Genomic DNA, 17458 nt, shown 5'->3' on the forward strand with positions numbered 1-17458 from the left:
TCAAATCCTGGAACAAGAAAGCCAGTAAAGGTTTCTAAAAGGGTAATATTACCCCACTAAGAGTTATGTAAATGTAAAAAATAAAATCATGAAATGATATTTAAACACTAAAGGCCAGATGCGTTTCGACCATAGTCTTCCTCATTGGCATGCAACCATTTATAATATAATATATCTGCTCATCCGCTCCCACAATATGTCTGCGCTCAATTCTAAAGCAACAATGGTCTTGTACTGCTCACTAAGACCCTTATATAAATAGCTAATCTGGTAATTGGAACAATCCTGTCAAGACTCAGGAAAAGATCCCAGGGAAAACTTGGTGCAAGTGGTGGGATCAGTAGGTGGAAGTGACCATGTTCTCCTGGAGTTTGTTATACAACGGAAAGGAGAAGCCAGGCATAGTCAAACACACATTCTAGATTTTAGGAGAGCGGATTTCAGTAAACTTAGAGAAGTATTGAGGGCGATTCCATGGTCAGAAATACTAAAAGATAAAGGAGTTCAGGACGGATGGGACTTTCTCAAAAGGGAGATAATGAAGGCACAATTTCAAACAGTTCCATTGAGAAAGAAAAATGGGAGGTGTCTCAAGAAACCAGGATGGATGACTAAGGAACTTTCAACTGAGCTAAGTTTGAAACAGAACGTGTATAAGAAATGGAAAAAGGGGGAAATCATGAAAAAAGGAATTCAAAGAAATAGCAGGCATGTGTAGGGGTAAAGTCAGAAAAGCTAAAGCGCAGAATGAACTCAGGCTTGCTAGAGAGGTTAAGAACAATAAAAAAGTCTTTTTTGGATATATCCGCAGCAAAAGGAAGAAGGAAACGGTATGGCCACTGTGTCGAGAAGATGGCAAAATGCTAACAGGGGACAGAGAAAAGGCAGAATTACTCAACGCCTTCTTTGCCTCGGTCTTCTCAGAAAAGGAAAAGGGTGCTCAATCTGAGGATAATGGAGCAGAGGACAAGAGATAGTACCGGAATTTAAGTCTCCAGGACCAGATGAACTACATCCAAGAGTATTAAAAGAACTGGCAAATGTAATATCGGAGCCATTGGCAATAATCTTTGAAAACTCCTGGAAAACAGGAGAAATCCCAGCAGACTGGAGGAGGGCAAACGTTGTCCCCATCTTCAAAAAGGGGAAAAAAGAGGATCCCAACAATTATTGTCCAGTTAGTCTGACATCTATACCAGGAAAGATTCTAGAGCAGATCATTAAACAGAGAGTCTGTGAACATCTAGATGATAATTCCATAATCACAAAAAGTCAACACGGGTTTCAGAGAAAGAAGTCATGCCAGACAAATCTGATCTCTTTCTTTGATAAAATTACTAGCTTGGTAGATGAAGGGAATGCTGTGGATATAGTATATCTTGATTTCAGTAAGACCTTTGACAAGGTTTCCCATGACATTCTTGCAAACAAGCTTGTAAAATGTGGACTAGACAAGGTAACTGTTACATGGATTTGTAATTGGTTGACTGGCCGAACCCAAAGGGTGCTTAACAATGGCTCCTTTTCATCCTGGAGAGAAGTGACCAGTGGGGTCCCACAGGGCTCTGTCCTGGGGCCAGGGTTATTCAACATCTTTATCAATGACCTGGATGACAGAATTGGGAGTATACTTATCAAGTTTGCAGATGACACCAAATTAGGAAAAATAGCTAATACTCCAGAGGACAGGATCAACATTCAAAATGACCTGAACAGACTAGAAAGCTGGGCCAAAGCTAACAAAATGAAATTCAACACGGAGAAATGTAAGGTACTGCACTTAGGGCAGAAAAATGAAATCCACAGATATAGGATGGGCGACACCTGGCTGAATGAAACTACATGTGAAAGGGATCTGGGAGTCCAAGTAGACCACAAATTGAACATGAGTCAACAGTGTGATGCGGCAGCTAAAAAGGGCAATAAAATTTTAGGCTGCATCAATAAAAGTATAGTGTCTAGATCAAGAGAAGTAATAGTGCCACTCTATTTTGTCCAGTGTTGGGCACCACAATTTAAAAAGTATGTTGAGAAACTGGAGCGTGTCCAAAGGAGGGCGACTAAAATGGTGAAGGGCAGAAGTTAGAGCTGAATTAGAAATTCATTCAATCTATTTGCAAGCTAAAATAAGAGTGATTCATTATTGGTGTAAAATCAATGAAATGGAGCCAGATAGACTTCCAAGATTGTGAACTTTATTGCACCCGTATTTTTCACCATTACGGGTATGGGAAGAGGACGCTCGTGTGTGCGCACAACCTGCCAAAAATGGATTTTACCACACACCAAAGCATCCTCCAAAAGGCCCTTCTTCCATCAGGCAAAAATGGCACCTGTCAGCACTGAACGGGGACGGCTTGGTGCCAGGTGATGGAACAGGGCCTTTTGGAGGATGCTTTGGTGTGGGGTAAAATCCATTTTTGGCTGGTTGTGCGCACACACGAGCGTCCTCTTCCCATACCCGTAATGGTGAAAAATATGGTTGCGATAAAGTTCTGTGTCTCTTTGAATAGTTACAATCTCATCTACAAGCAATTTGGTCTACCTAATTAACAAACTATATAAGAAGTTGTGGTCTACCTGTGTGTTGTACATTCAGTGACCAAGCAAAAAAGAATGCAAGGCAAAGAATACTGGATACTGAGGCCCCAAAAGATATAGCCAGTCTTAGTAAGGTAGACAATTTAAAACGGTTGAGTCAGTACAAACAGACCTTTCAATTAGCAAACTACCTAAAAATTCAAATGCCAAAAGGGAGGTATTTACCCGAGCCAGAATCGAACAGCTTGATACCATGGTAAGATTGGGGATATTTAATGGCACTTCTTATAAAGAGAGAACCTGTATTTATGGAGATCATGAAATTGAGGATATAGCTCAGATATTATTTAAGTGCCAGCTGTACCAGCAGGAAAGAGACCTGTATCTCGGTCCATATATCAAACGAAAAATGTACTGGGATACCCACATTAGAACAACATACTTCATGAGCGGTCAAGACTAAAAAATATCTTTCATTACATCTCGATATTTAAGAAAAGCAATACACCTGAGATCTAGATATGTGGGGATGACTGGGGTAAATTTCAGGGGTGATGAATAATTTTGATGTATGATTGTAACTTTATTCTGACTGTTTATTGTATTACTGACTTTTGTATTATTATTATTTTTATCTACCCATATATCTTTTTTAAAACCTTTTACACAGAGTCTTATAGAGTGATTTACATTCTGTGTAAAAAGCAACTTCCTATATAGTTGCATATATACTGCGCTGAATGCTTTCCCCATTTCTTCTGACTCCTACATCAGAAGAGGAAGAATGAACTGTTAGGCTCATTATCAAACTAAGCTGATTTTTTATCAAACCAAGCTGGTTTTTTTTTAAAAAACTAATCTAATGTCAGTCATTTACTGCACATATCAAATCCTTACAGAATCATAGAGGTGGAGTCCAAATCCCTGCCACTGCAAGAATCCATTGCTGAAGCACCACTGATATATATATATATACCCCTGGATATATAATATACAAGATGGTGGGTTGGTCTGTTCTATCAAAATTAAGAGATTTTGGTGCAGGATGTATAGTTAATGAAAAAGTAAGGTGAACACTCCACTGTCTTTGCTTCTCTACTGAATCATGCTGATTTGCAATTATGCATTTGAATGGTGGTTTTATAACTGTCATGTTTTAGTTTTATAACTACTGGTTGAGATAATAACAGCTAATACAATTTTGACAAACAACTCTTGAAGTAGATTATTCTATTTATTGTGAGGCTCAGGAGACATTGCCACATTGGGTGCTTACTGCAAAAGTGCACTATGGGTTGGTAGAGAAGACAAATCCACACAAAGTGCACTTCACCCTATCACTGTCCAGAACAGGAAGATATAGCAGATGATGACATTATCATCAAACTCTCTTAGGGAGCAGCTATCTTGCCTTACCAGTTCATGATCTAGCCAAGCAGTGGATTATAAAAAAACAAGACAGCAAACAAAAATAGAAAACAGGAGCTTGCTTCTGCTCCAAGCAGGCTTACCCCTGATTCTTTGCCCTGAGAGTCCTCTTCCCCCCTCTGTCAGTTGTTTGTGATCTGGCACAAGTTCTTTTATTACTGTTTTAATGGTATTGTTTTTATAAATTGTATTGAATATTGCTGTTAACCGCCCTGATGTTTCGAAGGGCGGTATATAAATAAAGTTATTTATTTTTTATTTTATTTATCCTTACAATGTACAGATAAGTAGCCATGAAAGGAGAGGTTGAGTTATTTTCTCCACCAATCCAGAATGGATCTTCACAATAAGTAATCAATGTGGCATTCTCTGGGCTGGTGAGAGGGAAAAGCCACACAAAGTGGACATACCTAAGCCTCCCCAGTAACAAAGATTGCATGTGGCTGGATCACGTCCTGGATCACCTTCCTAGAAAAAGTAGCATCAGCTGGCCTGAACTTATCAATCTTGCAATGTTAAATGAAGGCAGAAGGAGTGCTCTAGGTGGCTGCTTTTCAGATATCAATAAGATGGGCATTGGAAGATAAAGGCCACTGAAATGGTAGTGGCCTATGTTGAATGAGCAATGATGTTGGTTAGGTGGAGAACCTTCACTAGATTATAGGTCTTGGCTATATAGGCTTTGCTCCATCTGACAACAGTTAATCTTGAAGCCTTCCTTCCTAGGGAAGTAGGGATAAAGGAGACAAAAAGCAAATCAGTTACTCTAAAGGGCCTAGTTTTGACAACACAGATCTTATGCTCCACCTTACATCCAATTGTGTGCCATCATTTGCCCTGGTAGGATGGTTTATGGAACAAGGATGTAAAATGATCTCCTGTGAAACATGAAAATGAGACAGCACCTTAGGAAAGAAAGAAGGAAGGAAGGAAGGAAAGAAGGAAGAAAGGAAGGATGGATCCAAGGGAAGGATCACACAGTGTTAAAGGAAAAATGTGGTCCCTGATAGACAAATCTGAGAGTTCAGAAACTGGGTGTAAGATCTTGCTAGTTTGGGGTTGGACTAAGAAGTAAACATATATACTGTACTGCCAACATGCTGAATAATATTTGGATAATCTGAAACAATGCCAACTATAAGGTCCATTGCCCTGGGTGAAGTGTATACCTTCTGGGAAAACTGCCCTAAGATCAGAGATGCCTGCTACAACCTGCATTGTGACAGAGAGAACTTCCTCCTCCACTCAGTGGAAAAGCAGGGCTTTCTCCCTGCAAGGTGACCTGGACTGAGAGCCATCTGGTTTTGTTATCTAGGAATAGAGGATATGTTGTCTGTTGAGACCAGAATATATTTCACTGAAAGGATGGGGCAAAGTGGAGCAGGGTTAGATGAATCACATGATGTTCCATCAAGCTTTTGAATTCTTCCGAATGCAAGGCAAATCTAGACAAATTGAAAAGGTCCAGGTTTTGTTCTTGTTCTTTCCGATTTTACGGGGGTCAACATAAACTGACATGGGGTATATAAAGTCTCTCGTTCTATTGTGAGCTGATAGAAAATATTCTGAGATAAACAAAGTATGTATGGATCTACAAAATAAAATCAGAAAGAACTGGAATAAAATCTGGGACTTGGTGGTATTTTAATCAGTCTGGATGTGTCCTTAATAAAGTTAATTTAGGGATTTTTTAGCATTTGTCTCTGAAACATCATGGCTATCTTTGGTTTTTCTTGGTGGCAACTTAGAAATGCAGTAAACATAAGGGAATGGTAGAATCACATTTTAAGTACCATCCATCAGAGAGCAGATGGATGGGATGGCACTTCTAATATTGTAGGTAATTTGAACCCTCCCAGTTAGCTCCTCCATTAGCAAAGCAGGATGATTAAGAGGATCTTTAATTCCTCTCCCAGGCCTTTGAGGACCTCAGCACAGGGTACTGGTCTCCTCCTCCTCCTCCAAAGTGCTACTTATTTTTAGTGGTAGGAGACAGAAATGGATGAAGCATCTTACAGAAAGGATAGTACAGTCCTCCATCTGAAGAGCCTCAGTTGCAAGCATTACCTTCTACTCACCATTACTCTTTTGAAACATTTTATTATTCCTTGCTGCTTTCCCCTGAGTAAATAATAATAATAATAATAATAATAATAATAATAATAATAATAATAATAATAATATTTATTTGTATCCCACCCCTCTGAGAACAACCGGGACCACTAACAAGTTAAAAATGCAAAACATATCAAATCCCTAGTACCCTCCCCCCTTAAAAAGGTATTAAATCTAATAAATAATTAAAACCATACAAGTTAAAACTGACCCAAGGGTCAAACAACATGACAATAATCAATGGGAGTGGCGGTATCTATTTATAGGAGTTTCCTGAGGCCGGGTTCTCTATTCTGGAAATGCCTGCCGGAAGAGATTCGTCTTAACAGCCTTTTTAAAGCTGTCTAAGGATGTAAGCAGACGGATCTCATCTGGCAGGCCATTCCACTGTCTGGGGGCGATGATGGAAAATGCCCTCTGGGAGGTAGCCAAAAGCCTAGATGTTTGTGGCTGAAGTAGGCCTCTCCCAGAGGAGCGGAGTGCGCGGGGAGGATTATAGGGGAGAAGGCGGTCCCAAAGATAGTTTGGACCCAAGCCATTTAGGGCTTTAAAGGTAATAACCAACACCTTGTACTGGGCCCGGAAACTAATAGGCAGCCAGTGGAGGGACTTTAAAACCGGAGTAATATGGTCTCTCCTAGATGTTCTGGAAATTACTCTGGCTGCCATATTCTGTACTAGTTGCAGTTTCCGGACCAAGTACGAGGGTAGCCCCATGTAGAGAGCATTACAGAAATCTAGACATGAGGTTACCAGCGCGTGGATAACAGTCTCAAGATCCCTTACTTCCAGGAAAGGGTGCAGCTGGCGTATCAGCCGAAGCTGATAACAAGCGTTCTTATCTGTCGCATTTACCTGATTCGACATCAGGAGCGATGAATCAAGGAGCACCCCCAGACTGCGAACACAGTCCTTGATGGAGAGTGTGATCCCGTCCAGGAATGGAGGTTGCAACCCGATTCTTGGTTTTGGGGCCACTAATGTGAGCACCTCCGTTTGTCTGGATTCAATCTCAATCTGTTTTTCTTCATCCAGCCCATTACTGCCCGAAGACATTCATTGAGAGAGGAGATGCCATCAGAATTCGAGGTCGACAAATGAGACATGGAGAAATAGATTTGAGTGTCATCAGCATACTGAAACACCCAGCTCCATGACTCCGAATGATCTCACCCAGTGGCTTCATATAGATGTTGAACAACATTGGGGACAGGATAGCACCCTGTGGGACTCCACAGGTGAGCTCCTTTTTATTGGAGCAACTGTCCCTGAGCATCACCCTCTGGGATCTGCCTGAGAGGAAGGAATGGAGGCACTGCAATGCAGTGCCTCCAATTCCGAATCCCCTCAGGCGATCCAAGAGGATGCCATGATCTATTGTGTCAAAAGCCACTGAGAGATCTAAAAGCACCAACAGGGTCACACTGCCCCTGTTGATGTTCAGACGCAGATCGTTGGTCAAGGCAACCATGGCAGTCTCAACCCCAAAGCCTGTCCTGAAGCCAGTTTGAAATGGGTCAAGATAATCGGTTTCATCCAAGACAGCTTGGAGTTGAAGAGTAACCGCCCTCCTGATTACCTTGCTCAAGAATGGCAACAAAGAGACTGGCCTATAGTTGTTCATATCCAGGGGGTCCTGGATATGCGATTCTTTGTCCTCACTCTTCCTGCAGCTTTTTTCTTCCCCAACCTTTCCCTTCTAATCACCCAGTGACATGTTCATTGTAATATCTGTGCAGCTACTCCAACTGACTACACTGACTCCTGAACTAAATTTTTATCCCTACTGATAAACTTGCAGTTAAATATCCACTCGCAACCACTGCAAAATCCCAAAGTCCCTTCCATTCAAGTGAAAGTGAACATTTCAATAGCTGTGCCATGAATCAGCAAGAGGAAACCAATTGTTGACTGAGGTGAAGGTAAGATGGTACACACTCACACATACACACTAGGAAAAGGTCACAGGGAAGCTTTAGGTTGCTGAATAGTGAGTGGTAGAGTTGTGGAAGGTAAGGAGAAAGAAGATGTAGTGATGGATCAGCTACTGAGGTGCATAAGAGGATTAGGGCTCAAATATGGAAATATTGGGTGGGGCAGAGGGGGGAAAAGCTTCTGACAGGTTAGAATTGCATTGACAGAGAAGGAGGCATGAAGCAGCAGAGAGAAGGGGTGGAGAGAAAAGTAGGTAATTTTTTTTAAAGAACAATTAACTACTTCCCCTAAGGTTGTGTTCTTTCATAGAGAATTACATCATTATGGAGGCAGAAGCTGTGAAAAGGTGTGGGCATCTGTTTTAAGTGATTTGAAGAGATCAAAAGAACAATTAGAAAAACAATGAAAACATTTTCGCCCTAACATTTTACAGCCAGCCGGAAGGGTATGAGTGAGCAATCTTGACAGTAAAATAACTAACTCTGAGGAAGTTAAGTAGATGAAGACAAGTTCTTATATGGAGCCACAGCTGCTTCTCAAGCAGAAGTTTAACCTGGACATGTATCCCAGTGCTCTGGCATGCATAATAGAAAATGTGCATAGTCCTACACTGCTAGGCTATACTTAACTGGCAGCTGTACCAAAGGTGAATGTCTGAAGCTCTACTCTATAGGGTTTTGAACTAGCACAGAGCTTTAAGCAAATCCACTTATATCAGTTTGATCTCTGCAGTTTTGTTGAAAGCAACATGGAATTTGGAACCAATAAATACACTTGTTGTTGTTGTTGTTGTGTGCCTTCAAGTCATTTCTAACTTGTGGTGACCTTAAAGCAAACAGTATTTTCTTGGCAAGATTTGTTGAGAGGGATTTGTTACTTTGTCCTCCTCTGAGGCTGTGAAACTATGACATGTCCAAGGCCCCCAGTAAGTTTCCATGGATGAAGGGGGATTTGAACTCTGGTCTCCAGAGTCATAATCCATTGTTCAAGTTTTTACACCATGCTGGCTCTCACAACTAAAATACAAACTTTGCCAAGTGAAGACAGTTTTAATTCATTTTCAGATGGATAATTTCTCAAGTGTAAACCACACTAACGCCTACCAACCATGATGCCAATTCTCATACTGATACTCACTGATCTCAATAGCAGACCAGTGAACTAGCAGGCTCAGCATGGTTACAATAGTACAAATGATAGATCCAAGAATTATTGTAGATCCTATGCAATGCAATATCCTTTTGCCTGCAGTACTGTTTTTTTTTCATTCCTGCTTTTGCAATAATATAGATCTTTTTATCTGTAATGCTTGTAATGCTGAACAGTTTGTAATCTGATGATATGCCCCAATGACAGCTGGTGGGCAGTTCCAAGAGATTTCTCCATTGTTGTACAGGAGAGTTTTGAAGACTTTTCAAAATACAGTTTTCTTTTGTTCTACTCTTTGTTTCTCTAGCTTATTTATGGATATTAACACTATCCTCATTACTAAACTGCACAACATAGAGGTGCCATCTGAATGCAGATGGCAGTAACCATGCCTGCCATATTGCTATGTGAGAACATAAATAGTAAACAAAATTTAATTTGCTTAGACTAATCAAGCAATTTCACTTGATGATGAAAAGTACATAGCAGGATGGGAAGCTAATTGTGTATTGGTTCAGCACACTATTTAATATTCAAATTGAGTATGTATAACTCAAAATAAAGGCCAAATCAGATATAATTAGACTAAAGTTGGGGAACAGCGGGCAAAGTGATCATTTGTTGTTGTTAACTTTCCCACTGAAACTACAGGAGGATTGATTCTTATTGGGATGGCAGTGGAGCAAAAGCTTAAAGCACCTCCCACAGTGGAAAGGTGGGGAGCACATGCAACCCACATAATTCCTACCCCTGTCTTACACTATAATTTTACACGGGTTATTTTTTAAGTGAACACACTAGACTAGGGTCATACAGCATGAATCATGGCTGTTGTCATTAGTGAATGCTTTCAAGTTGTTTCTGAGCTATGGCAACCCTAAGGCCAACCTGGCAAGATTTGGATCAGAGGAGGTTTGTTGTTGCCTTCCCCTGAGACTGAGGGGTTGACAGACTGTCCCAAAAGGGCGGACTGGAGCCGCACATTTTTACTCCCGACAGAGGCTACAGCAAGTAAATGGACTAAAAAGGAACCCACCAATGTCTCACTCACGCACAGCGATGATGCACATGCGGCACAGCACGGCATGGCGATGTTTAGATGCTACGGCACACTTGAGTCATCATGGCAGCCTCCCTATGGACGGGACCAAGCCATGATGGCACCGCCGGCATGTGGTAGGGCTCGGTGGTGCTCTGAACTCCCAATCCCTAAAATTGGCCCCAGACCGCTGCTTTCCTGCAGTCTGTACTGGACTTGAGAGAGTGTGACTTGCCCAAGGTCATCCAGTAGGATTCCATGACTGAGTGGAGATTCAAACCCTGTTCTTCAGAGTCCTAATCCAACACTCAAACCACTACACTACAAAATTTGTTAGTCTGATGCTTAGTTGGAATGATATTCAACTTTTGTTTCAGAAGGCTGAGGACCAAAAAATGAAGAGAATATGCCATTTTACTGCCTTGTTTGCATTTTATTTCTTGCTGTCTTGGAATATGATGAAAACAAAGCTGAATTCATAAATAAGACCAGTAGGTAGCCTAATACCAGCAATCTTTGATAATTGCACCTTTCACTCCTAGTTGGAATCATCTTCAGATTCTCACTACAATCCAGTGTGTTTGCATGGGACCAATTCTAATCTACAATATATCTGGATCAATTTCCTGGATGCCTTTTGGATGTTGAGAAAGAAAACACAGATGTTGGCACAAGGCAATTATTTAGATTTTCACTACAATCTGGTATTCATGGGACCATCTCTAATCCAGAATTTATCCCAAATATGAAGTTGAAGGCTTTCATGGCCGGCATCCATAGTTTTTTGTGGGTTTTTTTTGGGATATGTGGCCATGTTCTAGAAGAGTTTCTTCCTGACGTTTCGCCAGCGTCTCTCTCTCTCTCTCTCTCTCTCTCTCTGTGTGTGTGTGTGTGTGTATATATATACACACACACACACATACACACACTGTGTGAGCCTGGGAATGCAGGAGTGATTTGCATGTGTATTGTTCTGTTGCTGATGGCAGGCCTCGGGCTGGGAGGCTAGTGCAAAAGAGGATTAGTGTCTGCTAATTGGTGATTATTATCTGCTGGGAAAGCCCTTGACTCAGTGTGGTTTCCCATTTGCATTTGCTGAGTCAGGAAGAATCTCTTCTAGAACATGGCCACATAGCCTGAAAAACCCATAAAAAACTATCCCAAATAGTTTCCTGGATATTCTTCAGGCACTGAGGAAGTAAATATAGGTCTTCGTGCAGGCATTCTGGCATGATGTCTGAAGAATCTGCTTCAGCCTTTGTACACTAAAAACTCACTTCATGTCACCTCACCTTACATTACTTAGTGGAGGTGGATTAATAGCTATTGGGAAGGATTTATTTGTGTTGTGAAAGCCTTAACAGGGTCTTAGGTCCTGGAAACTGTTACATTTGTGTGCACAATAAAACCATAGAAACTTAAATTTCAATTGAAGGATTCAATTCAAAGTGGAGAGTGGAGAGTGAACATCTTGTTACTGGCAACATTGTTCAACTGCATATATGGGAAATATTCTATGATGACTACAATCCTAAGTATACCACAAACTAAGAATAATCTGATAGAGATAACACTATTTTTCAGTGTTTCTTGGACATAAATGTTAACTAGATTTTAATATCAATTGGAGTTTTTTTCTTTTTGATCCTCATAAATTTACAAAAGTTCTTATTTTTCATTTAAACTATTTTGGGTCTTTGATCTCTCTTCCCCTTCCGGCTCTGTTATTCCCAATTCATTTGAGGGTATGTGTATTGCCTAGGTAGTCTCAGGGTACATCCACACTGGAGAAATAATGCAGTTTGACATAATTTTAATTGTCATGGCAAGATCTGACAAAATCTTGGGATTTGTAGTTTTGTGTGGTACCTGTACTCTTTGGCAGGGAAAGGTAAAATCCTTTTACAGATCCCAGGATTCCATAGGATGGATCTACAGTACTTAAAGTGGTATCAAACTTCATTATTTCTACAGTGCAGATGCACCTTCAGAGCAATCACAGCTGTTCAGATGGTCTGGAGAGTGGCAAGAGGAATGGAAAATCAAACTTTTTAGAGCAATGTCTCTTCTGCTAGATATGGAAAGATGGGTTTGTTGCATTTTGATGGGAATTTTAAATTGAAACATGCACCTTGGTCTTGTTTCTTACCCGCCCCACATCTACTGGCCATAATGGAGTCTCTGAAACATGGAACACTAACAGTACTGAATGGACACACTGTTACTGCTCAAGAAATTAGATTGGAAGGGAAGGGGGAAGAAATGTACAAAAATTATAGGTTAAATTTTTTTATCCTTAGGGGAGAAAAAGGTAAAAATGAAGCTGACTTGATAGATAGATAGATAGATAGATTTGTTGTTTATTTCTTTAAAAAATATTCTACCTTATAAGCAACACGGGCTGGGCATTTCTTCCCTAACCCCAGGGGTGGAGACATATGTCTCAGCATCTCATACATGTCCATGAAAGTCATCCGGCCCCTGGGAGCAAAAAATTAAAAAAAAACACCAAAAATAATAATAATAATTTTAAAAGAAAAAATACACGGAAAAATAGGAGAGAGAGAGAGATGCAAAGAAGAGAAAAAAGTTGGAAATCAATTGGAAAAGGAAAAAAAATGGAAGATAAAAATGTAAAGATTATTGTGCTGCTTGTCAGCAAAGACTCTGAATATGCTTGGTCTTCATGGATGACTAGAGCAGAGGGATAGTTCCTTAAACTGTGTCTGTGACCCAGCAAAATGCATAAGCACATACTCAAGACTTTTAGAGTTAATGCTTCCACCACAAGAGGGAACAGATTTAATTTAAATATGTGCCCCATTGTTTTTCTCAGTCTATGAGATTTATAATGCAGACCAAAATCCCCATGGGTTTATCAGGACAAGGATTGAAGAGTCAGGTCCACTTCATAATTAAGAACCACAGAAAAGGGAGAGAAGGAGAAAGAAAGACAGATTGAGATGAGGAAGCCCCTCTTTGCCAATGTGGGAGGAGGGGATACTACAGGGAGAGAAGGTGGAGGGAAAGGGAGGGTGGAAAGAAACAAGGGAAGGAAGGAAAGGAGAAATGGCAGAGGTGTCAATGGAGTCTCTGTCCTCCCCAGATGAAGTATTAATGTGCAGAGGGTGGCGGAGGTGGGTATAGAGAGACTCATAGAACCCTCCAGGCCTAGCTCCAGCTAACAGCAAGCAGAAATGGTTCAAGATAACTGGTATGTTCCATGCGTTACTGGTTTGGGTGGCAGCATCATTTCACGCATTCTGTTGGCTAATTACATTACTAAATTACTCTTCCAAGTGCAATATATAGATAGGTATGTGAACAGATACAGATATATATATATATATATATGAAATATATATATTAAAGAAACCATAAGCAACATTCATTCCGTTGATGCTAGCAGGTTTTAGTGTAAGTCAAACCTTGCAAGCAACCCTATGAGGGCATTTCTTGCCTAAGCCCAGGGGGGGAGATATTACACGTAATAAACTGTACATATCCTTATAATGAATTCGGCCACTGCAAGAAGAATACATGGGGGTTAGTGCAGACGCTACAGGGCAAGAGAAACACATATACTGTCATGTACACACAGAACATAGCAGGACTGCTGGTTAGAGAAAGACCTTAAGTCCAGCCATACCACCTCTCTCAGGTTATATGGAAGTGCTGAAAATTCCCATGAGCTGCAGTAGGAGGAAAGGGACCTCTTAGGACTTTGCACAGAGGGTTTTGGTGCAGCTTTATAAGTTTTCTTATCAGCACTGGGGTTGGGGGGGGGGTTGGAGAGGGAGGTGAGCCAGTACTCTTTACATTAATGGATACAGAGGAGAAACCAGGCTGGGAATATAAGGTTTCATTTAACCAAGTGTCAAGCCTGAGCTGATCACTGAGACCTGGGATATGGGGTTCCAACTTAGAGAACTTTTTTTTTGTTAGCACTAGGTATTGCTGCCTGTCTAAAATTTCCAACAGCCTCTTTAAACCAGTGTTTGTGCCAGGGATTTGAGGATCTGCACAAATATTTTGGTCCCTTTCTTTTCATTAGGACTATTAACAATTAATGTGTGCAAGAGAAACCAGTGCTCAGGTGGGGGCAGACCTGAATTCCTGCCCCTGCACAGCACCGTCTCCCTCATAGACACTCCCTCAGCTGGGCTTGGCAGGGTTTGCCAGTTAGGGCTGGCAGTGTAAACGAACACATTAAACCTGGACACAACGGGCATTCACTCTCAACAGGGCACAGGGATGACAAACAATGTCAAGAGAAAGCTGGGTGGACCTTCTGCTAGGTGTCAGTTACCACAACTCTGCTGACTATGTCTACTTGCAACAGCAGAGTGCCTGGCCTCCTCCCCAGCAAACCATAAACAAAATTATAAGAATGGTATTACACACTAGAATGGAAGGCCAGACCCTAGCAGGCACACACGCACGCACGCACGCATGCATACACACCCCTCTCTACATCCAGAATGATAAGCAGTGTGTCATTTATTTCTGACAGAGCTACTGTGCATCCTTACTGCTAAACAATACATAATATCTAGTGCAGGCTGCATCATAAGTACCTTAATAGCCCTTCTTTGGCTCAGTTTTTGCTAACGTGGGAGAAAGCATGAAGCATGGCTACTACCAGAGACTTCACTGAAACCATTAATATCTGTTGCTAGCATGGTTAACCAATCTTCCTAATATAGGGGGTAAGGCAGCCCACACAACAGCATAGGGAAATAGCAAGGAACCTCTCTGGGAGCAAAGGGACAAACATCATGCCCTTTGAACAGATAGGGTAATGAGTGTGTGTGTGAGAGAGAGAGAGTGTGTGTGTGTATGTGTGTGTGTGGACATGACAGAATCCAGCTGCAAAAACCTAAAATTAAAAGAGGAAATGTTAATAAGCGATAAACCCCACATCAACATCTTCCATTCACTTGTTTCTAGTAAGACCCACAGAAATTAGCCAACAGGAATGGAAATGGGAATGGCAGAGTGAGTGGCAGAGGCCACAGCTCCATAATGACTGGAGCTCAGCTTTTGGGAAGGGGGTGACTCACAATGGAGCTGCATGCAAACAGAGGCAATGGCTCCAGTCTCTGGCTGTCTTGTCCTCACAGCACATCTGATAATGACTATCTCTCTCAAGGCAGTTTCATACTTTTGCTCAATCAGAACAGACCAAATATGATCATACTCTTCTGTGAACAGGACTAAGGAGTCTCAACTCCTTCTTGCCCCACTGATCTAGTCCATTTCTCTCTCACAAGTGTATTGTGAACCCAGGGGTTGATACTCCTTTCAGCCTGATACCCCTCCAGCATGCAGGTAACAAAGAGAACCCAGGAATATTAATTTTCACTGCCTTCCTCTTTCTAACAACTTACCCCCAATTTTGTATTAGATTTGAGCACAGAAATCTCAGGGAAGGATTCCTGCCTCCTTCCCAAGCTACTAAGATTTACTACTTCTCCCTCTGCTACTCCACTTGCCCTTTTGGTTTGTCCCCACTCCTGGCTCAATCTGATTCATTTCCCCATACTTTTATGGGGGCTGGGGCAATGGGTCTGACGTCAGTACTGGGAGATGAAAGGTATCTTGTGTCCTTACCAGGCAGCAGGGTCATACTCAGCCCACACACGTACATACTCATCCAAGTGGTGGGGCCCCAAAATGGAGGAGTCACGGGTCAGATATTCAAAATTGTCCATGATGACAGCCACAAAAAGGTTCAACATCTGCCATGTCAAAGAAGCAGGGGAGACACAAACAGATAGGTTAGATAACAGAAGATTCCAATACTACCACCACCACCACTGATAATGATGATGATGATAATATTTATATCAAAAGAGTGACACAAAGACAAAGTCTATGCTTGGATTCCCTGAGATTAAGTGAAATATAAATTATTATTATTATTGTGGTTGTTATTATTATGCGAGTTTAAGAAGCAAGTAACAAGGATCAACTAACAATAGGTGGTACACAACTTCACACACACACTAATTATTCAGTTGGCCCTCTGTTTTCATGGGGATCTGTTCTGGACCCCCCCCCCCCCCGGCAGAAATGGAGACTTGCGTATATTCATAGTTTTGAATGGGACACGTGGGGGATGCACCATGGGGTGCCCCCCATTAAAAATAACAGAGGTCACCCCTCCATGAATATTCAAGACTGTGGACGTCAAGCCTGTGAGAAAGGAGGGGTGACTGTACATATTAATAAGGACAGATATAAAAATATTCACAAACATGCAGACTGATAAATATAACAACAGCATATTCACACCTGAAATAACCATAGAAAAGGAACAAAAAGGTTTCCATTTACTTACATATACTCTTTTACCTAAACATTCCCATAATTTGTCACAAGGCCAAGAAGTTTGCCCACTTCAAATTATCCACCCATGGTTGCGGCCTCTAAAGATAATACTTGGGAGGTGCAGAGGCAAATCTTTTTTGCAGCTATAAGACTGCCTGCTCATTAACTGAGGAGTGTCCATAATAAAAGGAAAGGTGCTGTGATGGATTCAAAGCCTGAGCTTGCCTCTTGATTGACAATTTCTCTCTGTGGTGCAAAATCAAGGCACCATACAATACTAAACGTTTTTCTCAGAGTGTTGGGCCTTATGTATCTGAAGTAGCCCCATCCATGAGAATATGAACACATAAGAAGGACCCAGTGGCCTGTCTAATCCAGCATTTGATTCATACAGTACCTAACTGGATCACCATCAGAAGCTCACTAGCTGGGCATAAGTGTAAAATAGGAAGTATTAGAATGCTTAGGGGAACCTCAATGTTTGCAGAACTATAGAAACATTAAAAAAAAGTCTTAAAAGGAGATTCCTTTCACTTTAAAGAACAGTGAGGACTGAGCTTGGTTAGAGACTCACATTTAGTCAGGACTGAGCTTGGTTAGAGGCCACAAAATGATGGCTGACTTTGGGGTGGGAGTGGATGCCTTAGCATCCGTCAATGTCAGTTAGTGGATGGCTCCTGAAAGTGTGAGGAATTATGCCCTCCTCCCCATTCTTCCTCTGACTGCTAGTTCTGTTATTGTACATTCTATAATAATGGAAAACATTAACTGAAACTTAGTTTTTGTTTTTAAAAATGCTGTACTGTTGTGATGATCTGTTCTAACACCATACAGGCAAGAGAGACAGCTCACTCTTGCCTACCTGGAATAATAATAATAATAATAATAATAATAATAATAATAATAATAATAATAATA

General features: G+C 41.1%; 1 protein-coding gene across 13 annotated transcripts in view; it reads right to left on the reverse strand.

Moving 5' to 3' along the window:
- CACNA1A (calcium voltage-gated channel subunit alpha1 A) overlaps positions 1-17458 on the reverse strand; it is a 461089-nt gene that overhangs the window by 70159 nt on the left and 373472 nt on the right. For 9 of the 13 annotated variants that reach the window (XM_042448340.1, XM_042448338.1, XM_042448344.1 and 6 more), the window contains 2 exons: positions 15821-15948; positions 12592-12688 (listed from right to left, as the gene is read on the reverse strand). In XM_042448340.1, the coding sequence (XP_042304274.1) occupies positions 12592-12688; positions 15821-15948 (225 nt within the window). Of the gene's footprint in view, positions 1-12591; positions 12689-13635; positions 13733-15820; positions 15949-17458 lie in introns of all 13 variants that reach the window. The other 4 variants (XM_042448343.1, XM_042448342.1, XM_042448346.1 and 1 more) reach the window with 1 other exon arrangement.

The sequence above is a fragment of the Sceloporus undulatus genome, chromosome 2 (assembly GCF_019175285.1).
Source record: "Sceloporus undulatus isolate JIND9_A2432 ecotype Alabama chromosome 2, SceUnd_v1.1, whole genome shotgun sequence".
Classification (NCBI taxonomy): Eukaryota; Metazoa; Chordata; class Lepidosauria; order Squamata; family Phrynosomatidae; genus Sceloporus; species Sceloporus undulatus.